This window comes from Phascolarctos cinereus, unplaced genomic scaffold (genome assembly GCF_003287225.1).
Source record: "Phascolarctos cinereus isolate Bilbo 61053 unplaced genomic scaffold, phaCin_HiC Scaffold_3;HRSCAF=262, whole genome shotgun sequence".
Lineage (NCBI taxonomy): Eukaryota > Metazoa > Chordata > Mammalia > Diprotodontia > Phascolarctidae > Phascolarctos > Phascolarctos cinereus.
This window is the reverse complement of record NW_027555736.1, coordinates 68723757-68750706: the sequence shown is the minus strand read 5'-3', so window position 1 is coordinate 68750706 and position 26950 is coordinate 68723757. Positions and strand designations below refer to the sequence as shown.

Below are 26950 nucleotides of genomic sequence, written 5' to 3'. Positions count from 1 at the left end.
GAAAAATTCATGATCAGAGAATAGAGAGCACCACATATTATTAAATGGTTACTTTTGATAACATAAAATTTAAAAAAAATTTCACAAATAAGTCTAATAAAACTAAGAGTAAAAGGAAAATAACTGGTAAAAAAATTTGAAGCATGTTTCTCTAATAAAGGTTTAATATTCAAGATATATGAAGAACTGATTCAAATTTGTAAGAAAAAGAGCCATTCCTCAATTGACAAATGTTCTAACCAGTTTTGAAAGAAAGAAATCTAAGCTGAATACAGCCATATAAAATGCTATTCCCTTTTCTTAAGTCTTTTTCTTAAAAAAGAAAATTAACCCTTTTGTTTTTGCATTGTCTTAATTTCCAGAGAGTCTTTTCTTATAACAAATAGTAAAAAAGGAGAAAAAGAAAATTAGCCAAACGAATGAACATACTAACCATCTCTGACCATATGTGCAATGTTCCATAACCATAGTCTCCCACCTTGGAAAAGAAGAGAGGGAAGTGCATTTTCTTATCTTTTCAATGGGGCCAAGCTTTATTATTAGATTTATAAAATGTTCTGTTTTATTTTGTTTTTCTTTCCACTTATATTTTGCATTCATTATATATATATAATATATATACAATTTTCTTGATTCTACTTGTTTTTGTATTAGTTCATATCAATCTTCCCATATGTCTCTGCAATACCATTAATTGCTTCTTATGGCACAGTAATATTCCATTATATTCAGGTACAATTTGTTTATCCATTTCTCAACTGATCTGCTTGGTTGCTACTTCTTTTTTTAACCATAAAAACCTATAATCCTTAAGTTTTCTTTATGCATCCTGTTTTTCAGATCAATACAGTCTGCTTGTATAAAGATTATATATTCTTTTAACATTATTGCTTTTTGCTTCTCTTCTTCCAAGTTGTTTTTTCTTTTTGTGCATTTACATGTCTACTCTCTTTTGTTATTCTCTTTTTTTCCTTTGGTAAAACTTACAACCTGGGGTTCAAGTTTTTCTCTTCTTACAATTTTTTTTGTGCTATAAAGAATAAAATTATACTTCACAATTCCTACTTCTCTTTTTAACCATTCAAGAATATCCTGCTGTGATTCCATGCTGTCTTGGGAATAAACAGGATCCTCTGTCTCATCAGGTGTTAATTCATTTTCTTTTGTTTTGCAATACTCAGTTTTAGATGTCTGGACTCTTTTACCTGATTTTGAGGTTTTATTACCTCCTGTTATTATTATTCTCCTTGTTGGTTTATCTGCTTACACTCAAAGTCATTAATTGAGTTTTCTTCCTCCTATGGTTTTTAGTAATTTCACTCTGCCCTACCCCCTTTTGCTTCCTTATTGTTCACTCTCTGACTCCTTCCCTTTTCAGTGTGGTGTCATTAGGATCTTGTCTTCAAGCCATCATCTGCCTCTTCTAATGCTGGTAAACTCACAATTCACTGGCATTAGTATCTTCTCTGAGTACTTCTAAGGGGAGGGGCAGAACTGGTTCCAGCTTGATTCTGATTCTTTTATTTAGGCTTGAAGTGTCATGTAGTCATGTACATGTGTGTTCTTTAGTTTCCTCTGTTCCTTAATTATCTGGCTGAGCTCATGTGGCACAGAGTTCTGCCTTGCTACCATTCCAGTCTTAAAGAACTTCTACCTTTTGGTTTTCTGTGGCACTAAAAGGATGGGTGGTGGTAAAGTTGAGTTCTGTTGCAAGCCCATATACTGGCTTATACAGCCCTTCCAGAGCATAGTGGTCAGTGGGTAAGAGTTGCTGAGTGAGCATTTTAGAGGTTATGGATTAGCTTTATCTGTCATTAGTTCATCAGATTATTACAGTGCTAGGATTTCTGGCATTCTAAACTGCAGGGACAGTTGAAATTGCTTTGTCTCTAGTGCATAATTCCTATTTTGGAGAGGTTGGAGAAGTTTCAAGGATCAGAGGAAATGTCTGTTTCTCCATCTTGTTGGTCATGTAACCCAGAAGTTTCTTGGAATCACTATCAATTGCTCTGACCCTCTTTGCACATTCCCCCATATTCAATCAGTAGCCAGGTCTTATTTATACCACTGCAATATTTTTCACACCTATCTATTTTTCTGAACTCACACGGCCCCAGTCCTGTTCTGACCTTCATTCTCTCTTGCCTAGATTATTACAATAGTCTTCTAACTGGTTTTCCTGCTTCAAGTCTCCTATGTAATCCATTCTTTACACAGCTTCCAAAGTTACCTTGGCACAGGGCCAAACATGTCATTTTTCTCCTCAAAAACTTCAGTGCTTCTCTACAATTTCAGAATAAAATGCAAACTCTACTGTTTGGCATTTAAATACCTTCACAATCTGGTTCTACTCTACATGTCCAGGCATATTCCTCACCTTTATGTCCTCTGCAGTCCAGTAAAACTGGCCTGCTTTCTATCCTTCACACCTGACATTCCATTTCCCAGCTCAGTGTCTTTTTACAAGCATCACCTAAGCCCAGAACACTTTCTCTCCATTTAGATGCCACTTTGAATCCCGAGCTTCTTTCAAAGCGCAGATGAAACACAATATCCTGCATGGGACTTTAAATGATTTTCTCCCCCCCCCCATGTTGTTTTCTCCTCTCCAAAATACATTGTATTAACTTTGTATACATTTTATATTTATTTATAGCTGTGACCTGTTGTTTTCTCTAATAAAATGTAAACTCCTTGAGGTCAGGAACTATTTGATTTTTTTTTGTGTTTGTATCCCCAACATCTAACAGAGTACTTGGCTAACAGTAATCATTTAGTGACTCTCTGATGATGGATAATTGAATACCAATTCCTATGGCATGCATCCATGTTTAACTTCTACACTAGCCTAGAACAAAGGAACAAAACATTTCCTTTGTTTGTGGACTCAGCTAGAAATATGGCTGCATGTTCTGACACATTTTCCATTAGTAGTTACTTTTTTTTTCATTTTTGTGGTTAATGGAGGTCCTGATGAGAAACTTGCTCCATTTATTGTTTATTTATATTTTTTCTTGAAAATTTTTATATTTCATTTTTCCAATAATACATGAAACAATTTTAACATTTTTTTTAATCTTAAGTTCCAAATTCTCTCCCTCTCTTTCTTCTTTCCCCTCCTTGAGAAAGCAAGAAATTTGATATAGATTATACATGTGTAGTCATGTAAAACATATTTCCATATTAGTCATGTTGTGAAAGAAAACACAGGCTAAAAAAAAACTGAAGAAAAATAAAGAAGGTTTTAAAAAGTGTGCTTCAATCTGCATTCAGTCTCCATCAGTTCTTCTTCTGGAGGTGGATAGCATTTTTCATTATATGACTTGCTCAATTTACACCAGGAATTATTGCTACCTTGCTGCCCTTGATGACCTTCTTCCCTAGTGCCTTCTTTCTGGATTGGCTATGCCTGTCTCAGACCACTTTTTTTAGAAACGCTTGGGCCACTGTTCTTCTCTTTATTTCTTCCTCCCCATTCACTGTCCCTGACCATCAGGTTTCCAGACCAAAGTGTTCTTCCCTAGCCATGACTCGTCTTTGTGTGTGGGCTCTCCCATTAGAATGAGCTCCTTGAGGACAAGGCTGTCTCTGCTTTGGTGTTTGTATCCTAAGCCTCAGTACAGTACAGCACGGCACATACTAAGCACTTAATAAACACTTTCCTTCATTTATATGAGAATAATAATCATCATTAAAAACTCATTTACATAGCACTTTGAATTTTGGAAAGTGTATCCCTCACAACATTCCTTTAACACATCATTGTTATCCTGTGGACCTGAAGTCAAGAAGACTTGAGCTCAAATGCTGTCTCAGGTACTTTCTAGCCATGTTACGCTAAGCAAGAAACTTGACCACTGCCTGCCTCAGTTTCCTCATCTGTAAAATGTGCTTAATAATAGCCTCTTCCTGCCAGGTTTGTTGTGAGGATAAAGTAAAATTTTTGTAAAGTGCTTTGCAAACTTTGATGCATTATATAAATGCTATGATGATGATGGTTATGATATATGAAAGACCAGGAAACATGTCTCAGAGAGGGCAAGTGACCTACTCAAGGTTACCCAACTCAAAATGTTGGAGACAGAATTTAAATCCAAGTCTTCTGACTTCCGAGTTCAATGCTCTGAGGTCACTCCTGCCTTTGGTGACTATGACTATTTCTGGTAAACGTCCTGATGGTTGATCTCTTTGTCTAGACCAGGGACAGCAATTATTTGATTATTTCACATATTCTAAGGATTGACCCACTTCTTTCCCATTCGAAGACATCTCTGAATTCTGTTCAGGGTTTCTCTCCTTCTCTGACTTATTGCAGAATAGAATACATGATGTAGCTTCCTCCCTGCTTTCTTGTCTGTAAATCAAGCTCACAGCTCTTTAAAGGTTTTTACAGCTAGTAATTATCAGGGAAAAACAGGATATAAAAATGACCTCCCTTGTTTCTGCTTTTGTCCTCTCTTTCCCCCAGCCACTTTCTCTCCCCTTCTCTCTCTCTCTCTCCCTCTCTCTCTCTCTCTCTCTCTCTCTCTCTCTCTCTCTCTCTCTCTCTCTCTCTCTCTCTTTTTATTTAGATCCTGTGGGGAAAAACAAAGTTATCCATTGATGCTAATGGAGGTAGAATCCATTCATGTTTTAAAAGCTGAAGAAAGAACTGTGTAAAGGGTAAAGAGCTATATGAATGCCAGATACTAAAAGGGATATCTATCCATAGACCGACAGTCTTTGGGTTTTGGTAATTCAACCAGTCATGAAGCCATCTAACTCTATTTTTAATCTACTTCTCATCTCTTCATCTTGTCTGTAGGGCTCTTATAAAAGATTTTGTCCAATATCTTGTTGAAATGCAGATACATTGCATATACTACATTTTTGTGATCTAATAACTACCCTTTCCTCTTGCATTGTGTACATGTATGTGTATGCATGTATATATGTGTATGTATATGTATGTGTGTATGTTTCTTGAATAAGATTATGATATTTAGGTCTGGAAGGGTCTTAAAGATTATCAACTCCAAGTCTTTCATTTTATATATGAATATAATGGAGCTCAGGGATTTATTTTATCAGGCAGGTAGGTGGCCCAGTGGATAGAGCACTGAGCCTGGAGTCAGGAAGATCTGAGTTCAAATCTAATCTCAGACACATTAGCTGTGTGACCCTGGGCAAGCCCTATTTGCCTCAGTTTCCTTATCTGTAAAATGGGAATAGGAATAGCACCTATCTCTCAGTGTTGTTGTGAAGATCAAATAAGATAACAATCATAAAATCCTTAGCAGAGTGCCTAACACGTAGTAAATGCTATATAAATGTTAGCTTTCATTATTATTAATCATGATCACTTAGGTAGTAAGTAGTAGAGCTGAGATTTGAACCCAGGTAATTTGATTCTAAATTCAGTGCTCATAAACAGGATCACAAGGAATTCCTAGGATTGTGGATTTAGATCTGGAAGGGACTTTTGAGAGCACTTTACCAACTTCTTCATTTTAAAGATAAGGAACTGAAGCCAAGAACATTTAAGTGACTTGTCCAGAGTTACACTGTTATAAGTCTCTCTCAGGATTTGAGCACAGGTCTTCCTGAATCTGAGTACAACACTCTGTCTACTTTTCCTGGGGTTTGAGGATTCTTTTGTTTTTGCAGCTAGGATAGTGTTGGGTCTAGAGTCAGGAAGGTTTGAGTTCAAGTTTGGTCTTGGACACTTACTACCTGTGTGTGACCCTGGGCAAGTCATAATCTCTGTCTGTCTCTGTTTCCTTAGCTGTGAAATGGGGAAAATTACCTCACAAGATTATTGTGAGGATCAATTGTAGTATTTGTAAAGGGCTTGGTAGATAGTAATCACTTAAAAAATGCTTATTCCTTTCACTTCTCTTTTGGGGTTTTCAATGGAGAGAAAATCAGGGAGAGAGAGAAGGAGGAAGAAAGAGAAGAAAGAATAGATAAAGGAGGGAGAAAAGAGAAGAGAAAGGAAGAGAGAGAGAAGAAAGGGTAATAGATAAAGAAAAGAGAAGAGGAAAGAAGAGAGGAAGGAAGAGAGAAGAAAGGAAAAGAGATAAAGAAGAGAGAAAAGAAAAGATATAGGAAGAGAGAGAAGAAAGGGTAATAGATAAAGCAAAGAGAAAAGAGAAGAGGAAAGAAGAGAGAAGAAAGGAAAACAAAGAAGAGAGAAAAGAGAAGAGAAAGAACTACAGAGAGAAAGAGAAAGAGAGAAGCTACAGATGGGAGAGAGAGAGGAGACAAACAGGAGAGAGACACATACCCACAGACAGAGACAGACATAGGCATAGAAAGACAGAGAGAAGAAATAAAAAGAAGAAAAAGGCATTTAAAAGTGGTTTTCTCTGGTGATATGAGAGAGTTCTAGAGAGGCTGAAGAAATTTGGCTTCTTTTGGAGGCCTACCCCCTTTTGTGATTTCTCACTTGGCGTCTATTTTGGGAACAGTGAGATATTTTAGCACTTCCCGGAGGTTGAAAATAAGCTGTTCACAGCACCTTTGGAATGAAGGCAGCATGGCCCAGTGAATAGAGTGATGAGCTCTATTGCTCCAGGAAGACAAGAGTTCAAAGCCCAACATAGACACTAGCTGGGTGACCTGGCATAAGTCTTTCATATTTTCTTGGCCTGAGTTCCTATAAAATGAAGGGCATCGACTAAATGGCCTTCAAAGTCCCTCCGTCTATCCATTTCTGATCCTTTGAACTCCTTATCCCTAGCAGGAAGATAGGAGCTTATGATACTTTATGTTGCACCCATTTTTTAAATTGGTAAAAATGAGGTAGAGAGGTAGTGAATTCCTATGCCTTTCCTAGGATAACAGCCACTCAGTACTAAAGGTGAAAATAAATAATTTTAATTCTCATTTCTAGATGCTAAAAAGCAGCACCATCCCAATCCTATTTAAGGTGGCCTCCTTTTCTCTGCCCTGCTTCATAGTGCCAACTCATGCAGCTATCTGACACTGCAGTGGTGATGCTGCGTGCAAATGATACAAAGTATTGTTCCTGATGAAGATGGTAAAAATGAAAGCTTTAGGCTGGTGGAGAGACTAATAGAACGGTGACACTTGGAACGACTTCAGTTACTCTCTTTAGCAATGCTCTAATTTATTATACGGTTTCCTGTACAAGTCTGGGAAGAGGAGGAGGCTGTTCTTTCTAGCTTTCTAAGCCAGTGTTCTTAGCAGCTGGCTTTTTGGGTTTTGAAGATAATGCACAAACAAAATGCCAAGGTGGACATAAACGTTTGGAGTTGGACAGGACTTTTGAGGTCATCTGGCCTGGGCATGGGAAGTGATCTGTCTCCGATCCCCCACAACTGAGTTGTGCTAGAGCTAGTACTAGAAGGCAAATTTCTGCATTTCTGTTGCTGTTGTTCAGTCATTTTTCCAGTCATGTCTGACTCCTTGTGACCCCATTTGGAGTTTTCTTGGCAAAAAGACTGGAGTTATTCACCGTTTCCTTCTCCAGCTCATTTTACAGATGAGGAAACTGAGGCAAGCAGGGTTAAGTGACTTGCCTAGGGTCACACAGCTAGTTAAATGTCTGAAGTCAGATTTGAACTCAGGAAGTTGAATCCTCTTGACCCAGGCTGGTGGGTCTACTGCCATCGGGGTCTCCTTATCATATCAAGATCAGATAGCCATGGTGTCTAGTGGATGGGAATATCCATCTTTTCATTAAGATGGTTTCTTTTAAGAGTCTCTTAGCTTCTAATTAGCAGCTTAGTAAGTGCTTTACATGCTCGTGGATTAGCTGTGTGAACAGATTGAGAACTTGGTTTTTATTGTCACTGGGATGAGATTTATATATTGTTGCAGTAATCAATGCAAATGCTGGTTTTTCACTGTGTGAATTTTATTAGTAGAGGGAATTCCCAGGAATAAAACTCCTTCCACCAACAGAGAACCAAACTTTAACTTAGTCAATATGAGAGCTCCCTCCACCAACATGGGACTAGTCCTCAGCAGTTAAGTACTGGGGAGTTGACTAAGGTGCATTAAAGTTTAAATGACTTACCCAGGGTCACTTAGATCCTAAGTGTCAGAGGCATAGTTGGACCTAGACCAGGGGTGGGGAACCTGCAGCCTGACTGAATCCAAAAAAAAGGATTTGTTCTGTGAAGTTTGGATTTAGTCAAAGGGCCACACTTTCACATGTGGCCTTAAGGCTGAAGTTTCTCCACCCTGATAGATCTTCCCAATCCAACTCCAACAAGCTGTATCTTTGCTAGACTGCCCAAGTATTTTCTTGTTGTTGGGATAAGCATAATAAGTTGATATTTATATAGTGCTTCCTTTACATATTTAATCTGAGACATAAAAACTCTCTGAGGCATGCACTTACACATACTATCTCCCATTTACAGATGAGAAAAGTGAGGCTCAGAGAGGCTGAGACTTGTCTATGGTTTACACAGGTAGCAAGTGGCAGAGGTAACATTTGAACTCAGCTCTTTCTAATTCTAGGTCCAGCCCTGTTTCCTACATCATGCTGCCTTCACTTCTGTCATTGCCACAGAACTCACTGATAAAAGATTCTCTTCATGTTTTCCCCAAAAGAACCAGTTTGCTAATATCTTTCTTCATTCTTTGGTCCAATATCTAGTATAGGTTATAAAGAAATGAGATTATTAAAAACAAAACAAAACAAAACAAAAAACTCTGAATGATCTGCCCAGAGATCTGCTGATCAATCGTCATTATAATTTAATTACCTTTTAGGTGAGTAACCATTTAAGCCATTAACTTAATAGGATACCAACAGGCTTAGTATTTTAGTTAAAGTCTCGGTTCTTCCATTAACCTGCCCTATGACTTTGGACAAATTATCTTACATTTCAGGGTCTCTGTTGGAAGAGATGATTTCTAGAAGTTCCTTCCAGCTTTAAATTTCAATGAAATTGTATCTCTCTCTCTCTCTCTCTCTCTCTCTCTCTCTCTCTCTCTCTCTCTCTCTCTCTCTCTCTCTCTCTCTCTCTCTCTCTCCCTCTCTCCTTCTCCTACCCACGCAATGGGACTAGTAATACAGATGTCTAAATTGAATAGCAGTTTATTGACTTTTATATATAAGACACCCCCCCCCCCAATTATCTTGGTCAAGGCTTTTTCACTTTCATAGAATCATCTGTTGCTAAAACTGGAAGGGAACTTCAAAGCAAGGCTTGGGTGCCTCCTCCTACATGAAGACTTTCCTTCATTTTTCAGATGAAGAAACTGAGGCCCAGAGAGGTATTATGACTTGACCAAAGTCACAAGGCAAAGTCACTCTAGTTAGGTACTCCATGACTATCCATAACTGAATAGAAGGGCTTCCTGCTTTGTTGACTAGGGGTGGGGGGGTGGTAGGAAGAGGTTGAATTAGATGGCTCCTTAAGTCCCTTCCACTCTAAAGACTTAATGAATGAATACTCTAATTTAAATGAGATTGTAGGCTCAGAGACCTAGAACTAGGTGGAACTTATTGTTGTTTAGTCTTTTCTATCTTTTCTGACTCTTTATGACCCCTTTTTGGAGGGTTTTCTTGGCAGAGATATTGGAATGGTTTGCCATTTCCTTCTCCAGCTCACTTTACAGATAAGGAAACTAAGGCAAACAAGATTAAGTGACTTGTCCAGGGTCACACAGATAGTAAGTGTCAGAGGCCAGATTTGAACTCATGAAGATAAGTGCTCCAAGACCAGTGCTCTATCCACTGCACCACCTAACTGCCCAAGATGGGAGATAGGAGGCCATCTAATCAAACTTCATTTTTTAGATGAGGATACTGAGGTTTAGGGGAGTTAATGACTTGTTCTAGACCACTCAGGACATACTTAACAGTGAAAAATTAGCTGCTTTCATATGTTAGGAATAAAGGAAAAGAAATAAACAATCAATTGGGAGTGATAAGGAATTGGCTTCTGATTTTGGCCAAGTCTCATACTCTCAGCATGATCCTAGAGCAAATTCTTTATCTCTTGGTGCTTTGGTTTCCATATCATACCTTTGAGGGATATTCCAAGCATTACTAGGAAAAAGCAAAATAAAATAAAACCTTGGAATGCTTTAAATTGCTTGGAGATGAGAACTTTCCAAATGCTGTAAAGTAGTAAGCATCAATAAATATTTATGTAAATATTTTTTGAGTAAGTTGGGGAAGATATACAACACAAATGTTCGCAGAATTATAGAAGAAACATGGTCTTTGCCCTGGGGGAAATTTAAACCTGATACCCTGACTATTCAATGACTAGATAACATCACCCCAGGGAGGAAGATTTTATTAAGGAAACTGAGATGCAGACTCTCTGGGTTTACATGCCTGGGCTTCTGATAAGTGCCAGATTTCATCCTCTTGACCTGAGGGAGGAGGTCAGTGTGGGATTAGGAGGCCACAGACTTGGATCAAGGCAGTCCAGCTGCTGGTGACAGAGCTGGTATTAGAATTCATGGATTTCAGAGGGACTCTGGGACACTCAGAGTCTCCAGTTTAAGCTCCTGACTGTGGAAGAGAGATCACTGACAGACCTGGATTAGCACAGACTCCATGGAAGTCTGGCTTTCTGTCCTATGACTTAACAACTGAACATTTCTTCGGCTTGGAGATTAGTATGAGGCAGCTTCTGTTTTTATTTTTATTTGGGGTGGGGGAGGGAGATAAAATGCCAAATTTATTTACAGAAATTCTTTGAGGACAAGAATAAAGAGGCTGCAGAACTCCTTAGCTCATCAATTTTATTATTCGTAATGCTTGCTTTTGTGCTAACTTTATTTTCTCAGACCACAGAGACTAATTATTATGTTTTGCTAGTTTTACAGGCAGATTCTAGATAATACTTTTTAAAGCTATTATTGACTTTGAACGCAACCATATCGCAGGAGCTACAGATGAACTGAAATACTAACTAGGTACATTGAACAGTGGAAATGGCATTGGGCTTCTAATCAGAGGCTGTGGGTTAGAATTAGCTCTTATAAATTACTTAGCTGTGTGATCCTGGGCAAGCTGCTCAGATCAAGATCCCTTCCTGTTCTAAGTCTATGATACTAAATTGAAATCACTTGCCATTAATAAAAGAATGATGCCAAAAATTCCTCTCTTCTATGGAGAAGAAAAGGCTCCTACTTACTAATTTGAGATAAGTAACCTTACCCCAACCTTCCCTGCTTCCAAATAGGAAGAACTTCCTGAATTAGAAGGATGTCCCATTGGTTTACCTTAACGACCCTAGAATTTAAGGGAGAGGTTTGAAGAGCATCGGTGGGATAGGGAGTTCATTGTGGAGAGGAGCTGAGGGCAGAGATACACCAAGGAAAGCCTTTGATTAACAAGCTTCCTTCTAAAAAAGAAAGAAAGAGAGAAAGAAAGAGAGAAAGAAAGAAAGAAAGAAAGAAAGAAAGAAAGAAAGAAAGGGCAGTCCTAAGAGTCATTCATGTCTTACTGTGAATTATCTGAATAGGGCAATCAGAATGCCTCACATCTACTTAAGATTTTTGGAAATTGTAGTTTTAATAAGGTGGGAGGAGAAAGAAGAAATATGGACCTCTTTGGGAGAGTACTGGTCTGCATGGAGAGGTACCACAGGAAATGCAGGGCAGTATTGTGCACTACCTACATTTAGGATTATACCTTCCATGATGCTTCCCCTATGTTGCTGATGCCTTCTCCTTCCTCAAATTATCTTACATTAAATTTATATGTACATAGATTTTAACCCAACAGTGGGATATAAGTCCTTTGATGGCTTCAAGTGTATTTCCTGCTGGTCTGTTTCAGCCACCTATGCTCTGGCCAAATTGAAGTACTTACTTTTCCTGAACATGATCTATGTTTTCCAACCTTGGGTCTCCCTCATAATGTTCTCTGTCCCTGGAATGTCCTTCACACATGCCCTAAATATCTAATTCCTACCCATTCTTTCAGGCCCACATCCTTATGAAGCCTTCTCTAATACCCTCCTAATATAGCTTCCTCAACATCTTCCCTAATACTCCTCCAATACAATTAAGACCATTCTGGCACCATAGTGAAGACAATGCAGCTGAGCGATGGGAAGATAAGAGATATGGCCATCGCAGCTGGAGAGGGCAGTGATATTTCTGCCAATGTTGAGGCGGTATAGCTATGTTGGCACCTTTAGCACCTCCTCTCACTGGAAGAATGTAAACTTTCTTATGGCCTTCTCCTGGAGCCCAGTGTTCTTTTCGCCATCAGCAAAAGGGCAATTCTGGGTTTAGATCTGAGGTACAAGTGGTAAGGGGAATGAGAATTTTCTTTTCTCTCTTCGTAGACATGAGCCAGTCATCGGTGACTCTTGCCAGCACCTTACAGGTGAAAGGAGAAGCTTTATCTGAGGAAGAAATGTGGTCTCTCTTGTTTCTGGCTACTGAACAGATTCTTGAAGATCTTAACAAGGGTAAGATGATTACATTTTGTATTATGAAATCCATAGCAATTTAAAGCATTAAAAAATGTAGTCGGATGGAAAGTCCACTGAACTTGAAGTCAGAAGCCCTGACTCTGCCATCTACTAGCCATGTGACTTTGGGAAAGTCAGTCAATCTCTCTGAACCTGAGTTCACACATCTCCAAAATGGAAATAATAATATTTTCACTACTTTCCTCAGAGATGTTGTGAAGATCAAATGAAATGGTATGCATGCAAAAGCTCTTTGTATATTATATTAAAGTGTTTTATATTAAAGTGCTATAAATGTGAGATATTCTTATGTAATGAGAGACAGTATTACTTAATGGTTAGAAGAGCTCAAATCCTACCTCTGGCACATACTAGATGTGTGACCAAGTCATTGGGCAAGTTATTTAAGCCTCTCAGTGACCTAGACAACTCTTTATAAGTTACATAACAAAAAGTCAAAACTGGATGCTGGGAAATTATAATGATCAATCTTGGCCACTAAGAAGAGAAATGAGAAAAATTCACACACCCCTCCTTCCATAAATAGGGATTAGATTATGGATATAGAACATTAGGTATAACATCAAACTTGAGTAATGTCTTAGTGTTGCTGAATGCTTTTAAATATATTTGTATGTATGTGTGTGTCTGTGTGTGTGTGTATACGTATATATATTTATATATTTTTAAAAGGGATGGCTTTCATAAAAAAGGAAAAGGACCCACATATACAAAAATATTTATAGCAGCTTTTTTTTGTGGTGGCAAAGGATTGGAAATTGAGGAGATCCCCATCAATTGGGGAATGGCTTAACAAGTTGTGGTATATGAATGTTATGAAATACTATTTTGTGATGAGGAGGCAGATTTCAGAAAAATCTGGAAAGACTTAGATGAAATAATGATGAGTGAAGTGAGCAGAACCAGAACGTGTACACAGTGACAGCAACATTGTTCGATAATCAACTGTGATAGACAGCTCTTCTAAGCAGTACAAGGATCTGCAAAAGACTCATGATGGAAAATGCTATCCACGTCCAGAGAAATAATGATCTGAATGCAGATAGAAGCATATTTTTTTTGTTTTTATTTTTTGTGGCTTTTCCCTTTTGTTCTGTTTCTTCTTTCACAACACGACTAACGTGGAAATGTATTTAACATGCTTGTACGTATATAACCTAAAAAAAAAGGATGGCTTTCTGGGAGAGGGAGACGAGGGAGAGTGAAGATTATATAAAATAAAATATGCCAATACATTTCTGCAAAAGACTATAAGTTATATATCAGTTGCTATTCTGTATCCATGAATGGAGTTTCTTTATTGGGAGGTCATCACACTTATGAAATCACAAATCCAGACTCCTCATATACATGGCAATATTTTCTAGTCATATAGTTTTCAGCCAGTTGTTTCTGAATCTCTAAGGCTTTAGGCAAATAGTGGGAAATAGTTCCATGGTACTAGATTGTAGAGATGCCCATTTTTTATGACTCTAGCCAGCATCCTACAGGTGCAAAAAGATTGTAAACTAGGGGCAGCTAGGTGGTGCAGTGGATAGAACACTGGCCCTGAAGTCAGGAGGACCTGAGTTCAAATGTGACCTCAGACCAAACACTTGACACTTACAAGCTGTGTGACCCTGGGCAAGTCACTTAACCCCAATTGCCTAAAAAAGAAAAAAAAAGATTATAAACTACCTCCTGTCTAGCTCACACCATTAAGTATGAGTCTTTTAGGTTTTAATCCAGATTAGAGAAAACTTCGTCATCAGTTGCGTGTCAAGTTTTAGGACCATCATATATATTGAAGATGATAGCCTCTAAAGAGGTCCTGACTGCATTAGATCTGCTCTGCTGTGAGTTGTCACCTAGTCATATAGTTTAAGACTAGAATCCTAAGCTGCTCTGAAGACTGAGCACCTTTGTTCTTACACTTGGATTTCAGGTTCCTCTAATTACATAGTTTGCCCTTGGTCGACACTTCTGCATGCTACAGGAAGCCTTTCCTTCCAGGACAACGTTTCCTTTATAGAGGCCACCCCTTTTAAGGCCCCAGAAATACTTCAAGGACAGGGTCAAAATCTGCAAATTGAAATATCAAAGGTAAGACCTTTTATCTATGCTTCTAACCTTCCCTTCTCACCCTTCCTACGGATGTGGAATTTGTTGGGTGAAGTTCATGCACAGATGGCATAATCCAAACTCATTAACTTATTACCTTTAGTTATGGGAACATTTCAGTTGGCACAGTTTTCCTCTTCACCACTGAGTAGGATGGAGAAGCAGAGATGGGAGTTTTGTAGGAAAGGGAAATCAGGGGAACTTGAGGGTGGGGCTGATTCTATGGGGTAGGATTTAAGAAATTCTCATGTGCCCACAGAATGGCATAGCAAGTTAAAAAAAAAGTTCTTTGCCCAGCTCAATACACTGTTTCTTACTCAATCCCAGACCCTTTATTCCTGAAGCCTAGACTTAGACCTTCTTCTTGGGCTTGGTTGTGACTGTAGCTTTCTCCTGACACCCACTCCAGACATGTCTCCTTCTTCTGGCCTTTTTAATGCAGAGGTATGTCCAGTCACTGAGCTCTGCTTGCTGCCACTAAAGTTTTCTCTCACCTTCTCCTCCTTCCTATCTTCCTTCTGCACCTATGCAGAAATGTCCTGGATAAAACCTCTTACCCATTTCCCAAAGTGTTTGAAGGTTTTAGGTCAGCACCATGGAAACCAAGCTGCTACAACCTTACTGTGAGATCCCTGGCCTCATCCAGGTATGGTGTGGAGAAGCAAGGGAGACAGAGAGCAGTACACTTATCAGAAGATCTTAACCTCTTCTATGTTATGGGCCCCTTTGACAATCTGGTAAAGCCCATGGACTCTTTCTCACAATAATGTTTTAAAGGAATAAAATAAATAGAATTACAAAGGAAATTAGATTTACTAAAATAGTTATCAACACATAAGTATGTGTATCATTAAATATATGCACATGCAAATGCACACACATATATACACATGCATATACATACACAAATATATGCAACACAAATACATATATGTGTGTGCATACATATGGATATATATGTACAAACACATGTATATGTATGTTCATGGACCCCAGATTTAGAATCTCTACTCTAAATGAACAATAATTTACAAGTACTCTATTACTAATTTAAAAAATTTTAAAACATTTAAAAAATTTTAAATACACAGATAGGATGTGGTCATCTTTTAAAAATTTTATTTATTTTATTTTTAATTTTTGCAAAAAAAAACCCAAGCATTTCTATAACAAAGTATAATAAAAAAAGATGATTACATGTGAAACAGCAAATCTGTTATGTACAAGTTGCTATTCCTTTTAAATATAAATAATTATTCCCTTTAAATTATTTTCAGATATAGCCATCTTGGAGAGTATGTAGCAGAAATCTTATACTTATTGTCAAATGAAGAGCTGGAGGCAGTATGTGATAGTGAAAACTGTGCATTCAGAGAACTTGGGTTATATCCTGCCTTTAACCTCATGTATGGACTTTGAACAAATCCCTTAACTCCCCTGACCTTTAGTGTCCTCATCCATAAATTTAAGAAGACTGGACTGGATCATCTCTGAGCTTCTTTCTAGCTCTATGATCCTAAATTGGAAAACAAAGAGAAAAACAAGGTCCTATTTCCAAATGATTCAATGAAAACATGATGCATGCATGGCAGCCATCTGGCTCTGCTGACCCTCTTGCTCCTGGGCATGTGGTAGTGCTACATTCTCTTTAGACTTTCCCTCTTTGTTCCCCCTCCGTTCTCCATGCATCTGCACAAACACCTGCAATCGAGAAGGACACAACTGTTTGCTTTTTAAGGTTAAGGACGCTCCCCGGGTTCATGTCCCTGAGTCTTTTTAGAGGCTTATTCTCTGGATCTCTTGTACCTTTTCATGGGTGACAGTGCCTTCCACAGTGCTATGTGCAGATCCTTATGAGGAATCCTCCTTTCTTGTGAACATGGGCTAGTGAGTTCCTGTGAACCCTACTGGGTGAGGAGCAGAAATGGGCATGACTAGAAGAAGCTTTATTTGCCCTTTTATTGAAATCTTTCCCACACAGAACCAATGGCAGACGTTTTCCCTGCAGCTCTCAGGGCTCCGGGGAACTGTTTAATGCAAGACTTTTCCTTGAGCCCTGTAGCACTACCTCTTCAGCAGTACAGAAGTGCATAAATGCAAGAAATCTGATATATGGAAATCTTAATTTAGGAGATAGGTAAATTAGGATCTATATTATCTTTATATTAAAAAAAAGAGTCCTGGCTTTAGAAAATGATTCCTTTAATTAAATCTTGAAGGTTCCTAGTGTGTTTAAGTCTGTGCTTGTAAATCATTAATTACTTGGCAGGGAAGCTTAAAACTAAAGTACTCGGAGTTGGAATGAATCCTGGAGATAACATAATAATAATAACTAGCATTTATATAGCACTTTAATGTTTATAAATTGTTTTATATAAATGTTAACTCATTTCATCTTCACAATAACCCTTGTGAGGTAGATGCTGTTATTACCTCCATTTTATATATGAGGAAACTGAGGCTGGGAAAGGTTAAGTGACTTGCCCAGAGTCAAAGTTACCAAGTGTTTGGGGCAGGATTTGAAGTCTTCCTGACCCCAAGTCCAAAACACTATTCATTGCATCACCCAGCTTCCTCTCCCCACTCCCCCGAGGAAAGAATAATCTGCTTTCATTGACATCACCACATCTGTGTACATTGGTCAGTCATTTAAAAGAGAGGTGGAAAAGTGCTGGAGTGAGGACGTAGTTGAGGCAGCTAATGAAGGAGAGAATGCTCTAGGGACAGGGCTACTTTCAACTAAGTTGTATCAATGAGTATGTATGAGAAAATGTGACTCACAGTTTATGGAGCTCTCCTCTTGAACTTACAGGCTGGAGAATGCTGCTTGTAATGCTAACTCTTTTGTTAGGGACCATTCTGAACCCAGGATTCAATTGGATTGCCCAGTGGATTTACTCTAGGACATCTTGCCTCCAGAAAATTTGCAGAGCAGAGAGAATTTTGTAGTGGCCTGTGTAGAGTACAATATGCTTGGCTTTATGCCACAATCAAGTAATTGTTGCTTAAGCTCAAAGTGCAAACCGTGCTCCTTCCTAGAATAGAAGGTAGAGAGGTTCACAAACAACAGCTCTCCATGCTCCATCTTAGCGGGGGAATGAAGTATTACTTTCATGGACTTGTAGCAACAAAGGGACCTAAGAGCACCGCCCTCCCCTCCCCCGACCCTGCAATTGACAAGGAGCCATCCAATCTTTGGTTAAAGACCTATGGAGACACGAACCCACTTCCTCCAAAGGCATCCTAGTCTTTCCATTTTTGACAGTTCTTGAGTTACAAAGGATTTCCCAACTTCATAAATTTGCTTCTTTTTGACTTCTACCTACAGCTTATTCCTCATTCTTTTCTCTGAGCTCAAGTAGATTATCTGTTTCCTCTTGCACAAATCAACCTTTCAAATACTTGAAAGCATATCATCCTTGCTCCTGTCCCACTCTCAACCAGATTTTCCCTTTTTCTGCTAAATTGTTCCTACCAATAATCCTTACATGCCATAATTTTGAGGAATAATCCCTGTTACTATCCAATTTATCAATGTTTTCTCTAAGATATAATGCCCAGAAATGAACATGATATTCCCAATGTAGTCTGACCAAGGTAGAATACAACTTGACCATTGTCCCCCTCACTTTGGGTGGATTGCCTCTCCAAGAAGTCAGAGATCACATTTACTTTTTGGACTGCCATGTCACATTGTTGACTCATACTGAGTTTACAATCCACTAAAATCCCTCAATCTCTTATTTTTTTTTTTCTCAGACTGACTGGCATTTAGCAATGCCTATATTGCCTTATACTTGTGAAGTTGATTTTTAATGTAAGTTTAAGATGTTTACAGTACCCCTTTTGAATGTCATATTAATAGATTTAGCTAATGCTCCAAGCTCCCAGAATTTGGTTCTTGGTGCTGACGTACAACGTGTTAGCTATTCTTTTTGTCTCTGTGACATCTGCAATTTAATAAGCATGCTATTTATGCCTTTGTTTGTTATTGGTAAAAATAGTAAGCAGCACAAAGCCAAACTCAGATCCCTGGGACCCTCCACTGGGGACAACCTTTCAGCTTGACATTTAATCATTTGTAGTCTAACCCTCCCCCCCCTGCCCCGAGTGACCACCTCCCAACCTATACACAGATTCAAGGATTGGGTCCCCAGATAGTGGCTATTATTCACAGGATTCTAAGGGTACTCAGTGAATGGCTACTGCTAAAAAAAAATTGTAAGTTTCCACTAGTGTGCTTTCCATTAACATAGCTATCTCTTACCAAAAGCATTTACTAAAATGGAATAGTAAGAGCAGTAACTCTAAAATGTGTCCTCAAATAGAATTGTGGTACACTTTCCTAAAATTGTATAGAATCCATGAAAAAAGTAGGCTCAAGCTCGTAAAGTTAAATGTTAATGAGGCAAAAATCTAGGAAACATATTTGGCCAATGCTGGGGCCTTTAAGTCTTTTTTTTTTTTCCCTTTTCTTGTACAGTTCTCTGTTTGGCTCAATTCTGGGCTTCCAAAGCTTACTCTCTCTTGAGTTCATAGCTGGCTCTCTTCTCTGCTGCCAGAGGTCTCACTCCTAGAAGCAGTTCCGGGCCTTAAGTGATTGTTCTTCTGTATCCATATCTTTCTGGAGCACATGCCTCCATTCCATCAACTGTGACTTGAGCAGAGGCAATATAGAGTAGTAGATAAGAATGTTGAACTTAGAGTCTAGAAGACTTGACTTCAAGTCAGTCCTTGGACACTTAACTAGCTATACAAGTCTGAGCAAGTCACTTAATTTCTCTGAGACACAGTTTCCTCAGCTGTAGAATGAAAATATCACCTCTAAGTTTTCTTCTAGCTGTAAGTCTATGACCCTATAATTCTATGAACTCTTTTAAGCTGACTCTCCAACTGTTGGGGGGTGGGTGTTTCCTTCTGGGCAAATAGCACTGCTACCTGATAACACAGCTGAGGGAGAGGAGAGAAAATCCCCCAAAAGGCAAAGAGCTGGGTTCTTCTCCTACTGCTATTTCTTCAACTACTATCAACTTGAAAACTCTGGCTGTCTTCTAGGCTTATTTATTTAAAACCGTCGGGGGAACATGGCTAATTTTCAGCCTAGACAAGCTGACATTGCCCCTTCTGACTCCATCAGAGAGTAGTCATGTTAATACCACCCCATCTATAGTAATTAACTGCATCAGCTGAGATGAGGAGTAGTGGGGGTGGCAAAGCAAATTTCCCCTTCCTAACACATCCATGGCTACTCTTTAGGTATGACCTTTCAATCAGTTCTGAACACTCCCAACTGTAATATAATCGAGTCCATATCACTTATCTCTTCCACATGAATTACCTGAGCAACTTTTCCAAATATTTTATTAACATTTTGGTAGATTATAGCTAAAACTTTTCCCTGATAAATCACTCTTGTACCTTGTTGCAAAAAGAAATCAGATTAGTTTACATTCCATATTCTTGGAGAAGCCGAGCTGATACTTTGTTATTGCTGTTTCCCTTTCTAGTTGTTCACCAACCATCTTTTTAATGATCCGTAGAATTCACTAAGTAATTGAACACAAGATTACTGGCCCATAATTTGCAGACTATTATCTTCCCTCTTTGGAAAACTGGTACAACATTTGCCCTCCTCCAATTTTATATCTTTCCTATTTTCCACAGTCTTTCAAATATATTTTGACAGTGGCTTAGAAATCACATATGCCACTTCTCTCAGTTCCTGAGGTTAAAGTTCATGTGAGCCAGATGACTTGAATTAATCAATGACAATTAGGTACTCATTTACTACCTGCTTTTTCTCCACCTTGGGTGCCAATTCCTTTTGTTTTATCAATTCCATCGCAAGGGCCTTTCTCTTTGGTAGAGAAAATCCAAGCAAAATAAGAATTAGTAGCTTTTTGTCTCCGTCCATTGTTATGATCCCATTCACCCTAAGCAGCTACTCTATCCCTTTTATGACCATCCACGCTCAATATAGCTAAACCAAACCAAATCAAAAACCTTGGCTCATTCTGAGAGCAAGCATTCTTTCCACTATTTTTACATGCTCTTTTCTTCATCCTCTTTTATGTTGTCTTGTTTTCACTTTCTATAGATTTTAAGTGCTTAATAGATTATTTTTCTTTATTTCTTTCTTTGCCTTCCCTCCTTCTCTCCTTCCCTCTTTCTTTCCTTCCTTCCTTCCTTTCTTCCTTCCTTCCTTCCTTCCTTCCTTCCTTCCTTCCTTCCTTCCTTCCTTCCTTCCTTCCTTCCTTCCTTCCTTCCTTCCTTCCTTCCTTCCTTCCTTCCTAATTTCCTAATAGACTATTTTCAGTTATGGGTTGGACTGGAAGGCCTCTGATAAACCAATACTGAGATATTGTGATTTTGTGAGTGATCATACACAGGTCCTTAGGAGTCAGCAAGATCTGGGTTCGAATCCCACCACTGACACTACTATCCAATTATGTATATATATGTGTATGTATATGTATGTGTGTGTGTGTGTGTGTGTGTGTGTGTGTGTGTGTGTATATATTATATATATATATATATATATATTTTGTTGTTGTTGTTGTTGTTGTTGTTGTTTTTTGCTTTTTGGCTAGGCAATGGGGTAAGCAACTTGCCCAGGGTCACACAGCTAGTAAGTGTCAAGTGTCTGAGGGCAAATTTGAACTCAGGTCCTCCTGACTCCAAGGCTGGAGCTCTATCCACTTCACCACCTAGCTACCCTATGGATAAATATTTTAATCTCTCTGAGCCAAAGTTTCCTCTTCTGGAAAAGCTTAATAATACTGTTAGTACCAACCTCATAGGGTGGTTGTGAAGACATAGGGAGATGATAGATGTGAAGCACTTTGCAAACTTGACAGCACTACTTAAATGTTACCTATTATTGTCATCCCATTTTGGTAGTTCAGTTGTCTCTTCTCCTTTTATCCTTTCATTGTATTTAATTCCTGGAAACTAGGACTTTAACACCTATTAATTCTAGTGCCTTCCCTCTGTCAATTATTTCCTACTTATCCTGTATATAGCTTGCTTTGTATAAATTTGTGTGTATGTTTCCTCCCCCATTAGATTTGTAAGCTCCTTGAAGGCAGGGATTGTCTGTTTCCCTCTTTTTGTATCCCCAGTGTTTAGCACAGTGCCTGGAACATAGAAGGTGCTTAATAAATGTTGATTAATTGATCTTAAAATGAAACATCTTGTCAACTGTGATATTAATACACCAGCCTATTGTGCTTCCAAATGAAGCTTCCCCAGTGAAAACAGCACTGTGTTCCAGCTGGAACTTATATGTGATACAACTGATGTCAGAATTCTGATTGTCTGTCTCTCTTTCTGACAGGTGCATGTTTATTCCTTAGGAATGACTCTGTACTGGTCAGCAGAATTCCGTGTTCCTCCAAACCAGGTCTGCAATCATAGTGTTAAAAATCCTGTTAAAGGTCTTTTTTTCCAGTGCATTTGTTTGCATTGATTGAAAGTGCCTCGTGAGAGGAAAGAGCTGTCTAAAGCATTTTTCTGAGCTGAAAATACAGCTTCATAGCAAACACCCTAACAAATATGAAGTGACAACCATGGTATTGAGCCCTCTTTCATGGGATCATTCTATAGCATCATTATGACCTGAGATAAAAATTCAGGGCTGATGCTCTTCAGCAAGAGAGGCTCGTGCTGATGAAACTTGGAAAATAGACTTTTGACATGGGTAAGAGTCACAATCTTATCCTCGGTTTGAATTTGAAGACTTCACCGTATTCCTCTGTGCATCTCCAGAGAGTTCACAGATCTATTGGTTAGTAATGAAGATCATGAAATGCAAAAGGTCCTTAAATAAAAAGTTTATGTGGTTGAATACATACCTTACCTGTTTCTCAGGATTCTTATCTTCCTTTGAGGTTAAGCTCAGGTGTAACTTTCTTGAAGAAGTTTCCTCTGATGCCCCCAGATGTTAATGATCTTCCCATCTCTATTTTCTTTGTAGCACTTTTGTTTACATGTTGTTTCCTGCCACCTTTTTTTGTAAGATTTTAGGTTCACTGAAGACAGGAACTGGCTTTTTTTTTTAATCAACGTCCTTATAGAATCCCTCATTTCATTCAAGATACAGCTCAAACACCACTTCTGCAGAAAACCTTTCTTGATCTACCACTTGCTGTACTCCATCCTTAGCTTGTATGTAACTACTTGAAACCTAATTTGTATTTATTTTGTATGTATGTACATATTTTCTCTTCTCTCTCTATCCCCATTTTTATCCCTTAGAATATAAACTCCTTGAAGGTTATAACTGTTTAATTTTGTCTTTGTATCTCTGGTACAGTGCCTGGTACATAGTAGTTACTTAATAAATGTCTGATCCATTGATTTTTATCCCCAGCACGAAGCACAATGCTTTATATCTAGTAGAAGCTTAATAAATGTCAGTTCAATTAAATTATATAAATGATGCTATGCATTTACTAAGGACTCAGTAGATATTTTCCGGCTTTAGTTAATTAATAAATGTGTTTATGGAATTTTTGCCATTCATTTTTTTTCAATTTCTAACTGATACTATATCACAAGGTTCAGATGATGCAACAGCCATGTCTGCATGGCCTAATAAATGATTTGTTAATTATCTGGTTAATGTAAGCAACTTGCAGATCTGGTCTGTAGAACTAGGCCTGATTATGCCTACCTCCACAGGTCTTCCCTTGGAGGAATAAAGAGACAAAAAGTTCCTTAAAGGGAGATATTTATGACTAGTTGCACCTTCCAAAGGGCAAAAGGGTTCCTTTATTCTTATTTGAAATAAGAAATCATAGGCAGAATAGAAGGTCTCTATTAGATCACAATTAGCATTCTTTCTATGGGAGAAAGAGCCAGCTGTTGTCAATGTACAAGGGTGTGAAATAACCTTATAGTACTTACCATTTTAGTAAATCATAGCACAGCAGTAAAAATGGAAACGATTGATTCTTTTAACCCCAATTGTGTTGTTACTAAATTTAAATATGATGGTAAATAATTTGCATGCTTTGGAGGCTAATACAAATTCTGGAACTCTTCTAGGGTATTTTTTTAAAAGTTTATTACTACATCTTGCTTTTGCTTACAAATCACTCCTTCATGACTCTCCCCTGCTAAGACATCCTTAATATTCTCCCTAAAAAAAAATCCTCCATTTAAGCAAAACTGACTGACAGTTCAAGTTTGACTGTCAGTTAGTTTTATTTTGCATCCAAAGTTCACCATTTCTCTACCAAGAGGAAGGAAGTGTTTTCTAACTAATCAGTCATCTGGAACCAATTCCAAAATGTTTTTTACATACACACAGAGTATGTGAAATTGACTTAGCTATTTGAAGATTCGATGCTGAGTAATGATTAATCTAATATGGATGTCAAGAAAGTTGAAATATCCAGATTGCCTTCTGTCTGCTGATTTCAGTTATCTTAATGACTGAATTACATTAGCCATTCTGCATGGTGTGGTCCTACCAGGAAATATATTGACTTTTATTGATAAATGCTTCAGTAATTGACCAGAATCAGGGATTTAAATGCTAACTTACAGTTGGGAAGGAGCAAGGAGTCTTATTAATGGTGGATTTAATTATTGCTTTGTGTGTTGCTTTATACAAAGGACCAGAATACAAAGTAATAGAAGCACCTTTTGGTAAATCTTGCTTGTTGTGTAGAATGCATCTTTCAGAGGAAAATTCCTGCTTACTGATAAGATCCTAGGAAGGGAGCTTGGAATGCAATTTAAATGGTAATGTAGAGGTGGAATTCTCAGTGGAGGGTTTTGCCTCCATCTTTTTGCCTGATCACAAAGATCTGGGCAAACATTTCTAGAGTCTTAATGTCTCCTGGCTCTGGATGATGATACTACCCAAAAGCATGTCAGAAGGCACATCTGCAAATGTTTCTTTATGTTTATTTCAGTCCTCTTTAATGTAGCCTGAAATCTGTGCTGTTGATTTCATGTGTAGTCCAGGCAAAGGCTTTTGTGTCCTTGGTGTGTGAAGGGCATTCCAGATTAAAAAGCAGTACTTCCAAAGCAATTAATGTTTGAAAGACTTCCTAGCCTCTGGATTATTATAGTTGTGCATCTTACTTCCCTTCTTAAACTACTGAGAAGAGTGCCATATCAGCTCTTATCTAAATAAGAGCATGAATTCTTATTAGCCTCCTTGCTATATATCTTTGATAAAGTATTTAACTCAAGAGCTTCTCTCAGGATTTGTCATGTTGCATTTTTCCTTTAGCCTCTTCAACTGAGTGAGCCATTGCTTTCCATTTTGCTAATGATGTGTGAAGATTTGCCTCAGAAACGTGCTTCCCTTCCACTCATCTGGGAGGCTTGCTGTGTCCATCAGAAAGAAGTGGCTGTTTCTCTGACACACCTCCCCATAAAGAGATTGGTCAGCCTTGTTCTGGGAAGCATCATAGAGGTTCGTATTCAGCCTTAGGGAACCTTACATTCCTGGAAAGGCCAATCATCATTGGAGCTTTGAAAGATACTCAATTACATAAAGGAAGATTCTTAATAAAATGGCAGTCCCTGGAGACAGAATGTCAGAGTGAGATTATATGATACAATCAACCCGTCTTTTGACGGATGAGGCACAGAAGGTGAAATGTTCCACCTATGGTCACACGGCAATAACACTACTTTACTAGAACTCCTGATAACTACTGGGATGAAGTCTCCAGTGCTGGAGTCTCTGCTGGCTTAGTGCTGTTAAATATATTCATTAATGACTCAGAAAAAGGCAGATATGATATGCTTAGCAAATTTTCAGATGACACAAAGTTAGGAGAGTAAGCTAACATGTTGGATGCCAATTCAGAATCCAAATGATCTTGACAGTCTGGAAAGTTGATTTTAAAAACATGAAATTTAATAGGAATAAACGAAACAGCTTGTATTTAGGTTAAAAAAAACTCCAACTTCACAAGTACATGAGGGGGGAGGTGTGGCTAGTCAGCAGTTCATCTGAAAAAGATTGGAGGGGTTTAGTGGAATTCCTCTCTGAAATGAGTCAACAATGTGCTGTGGTAGCTGAGAAAGTGTAAGTTGTCTTTCAGCTGCATTAAAAGAGGCAGAGAGTTTGGAACTAGGGAGGTGATGGTCCTATTGAGCTCTACTCTAGTCTGACCACATCTAGAATATCATGTATGGTTATGAGTGCCACAATTTAGTGAGGACATGGTAAGCTGGAGTGTGTAGAAAAGAGGGTGTCCAAAGTGATGAGAGTACTGCAGAGCTTGCCACAGGGGGACCTGTTGAGGGATCTAGGGAAGTTTAGCCTGTAGAAGGTAAGTTTTAGTGGAGACAATGTTGTCTTCATGCAATTGAAAGAGTCTAATGTGAAAAAGGGATCATGTTGATTTTGTTTGGCACTAGAGGGGATAGATGAAAGAACAATAGGTGGAAATTGCAATGAGGCAGGTTTAGGTTGGATGTGAGGAAAAACTTTCTAACAGTTAGAGGACACCAAAGTGGAATGAGCTGCCTCTCTAGGAAGTATGCTTCCCATCTCTGGATATCTTCAAACACAGGATTGATGTAGAAGAGAGGGTTCTCATTTAGTGATGAATTGGTCTGGAGGGACTCTGAGGTCCTTTCCAGTGGGGAGATTCTATGAGCCTTGGCTAAACCCCATGTTTCTTAACTCATGGTTTCATTCATCTTCCTCAACTCCATTTTGCCTCCCTATTAGCACAGCTTTTAAAAAAAGTTTTATATGTCACATGGTATATACAGACCTGGGAGAAGACCTAGGTTCAAATTCAATCTAAGATACTATATATGTGACCCTTGCAAGGCAAGTCATTTTTGTGAGCTCATCATACAGATTACTCATCTGTAAAATAATGACATTGGTCTCAATAACCTCTAATGTACTGTGTAGCTTCAAATCTATGATTCTGAGTCTTTTGTTTTCACATTTAGATGTATCCCCATTACTTCCCTCCCCTCCCCACTATACCTGTTGAACCGTTCAATGAATCAAAGAAAAACATTTTGGCAAAACCAACCAATGTGGGTATTGTTTCTGATGATGTAATCCTATTTTCTGCATCCACAGTCCCCCACCTCTCTACTGAGAGGAAGGAGGCACAGCACAGTTTGTTTTTTTAAATCAGAGGCTCCTAAATATTGCAGTTCTTATTTCCATAGTACTTAATTCTCTATCAAAGAGAAGAAATACTTCACTCTCTACTGAAATGATTTTACTTCTGGGATTGAATTTATCTACTGTTTAATATTTACACAGCAGCACTTGTGAGTTAGAAGAAGTAGAGTTTATTAAATTTAGTATCTGCTTTCTTTAGTGGCATGACGTATAGCCTGCATCAAGAGAAGAGGAAAGCTTGGGATGTGCAATGATGCTCTCTGGACTCCCCTGTTGTATACTCAGTACTGTCTCAGATCCAGAA

At 38.4% G+C, this 26950-nt stretch overlaps 1 protein-coding gene across 1 annotated transcript in view; it reads left to right on the top strand.

The window, feature by feature from the left end:
- Positions 1-26950, top strand: part of FRMPD2 (FERM and PDZ domain containing 2) — a 288737-nt gene that overhangs the window by 3696 nt on the left and 258091 nt on the right. The window contains exons 2-5 of the mRNA XM_020997014.2: positions 12276-12401; positions 14350-14507; positions 21862-21927; positions 24772-24957. Of these exons, the coding sequence (XP_020852673.1) occupies positions 12276-12401; positions 14350-14507; positions 21862-21927; positions 24772-24957 (536 nt within the window). The remainder of the gene's footprint in view (positions 1-12275; positions 12402-14349; positions 14508-21861; positions 21928-24771; positions 24958-26950) is intronic.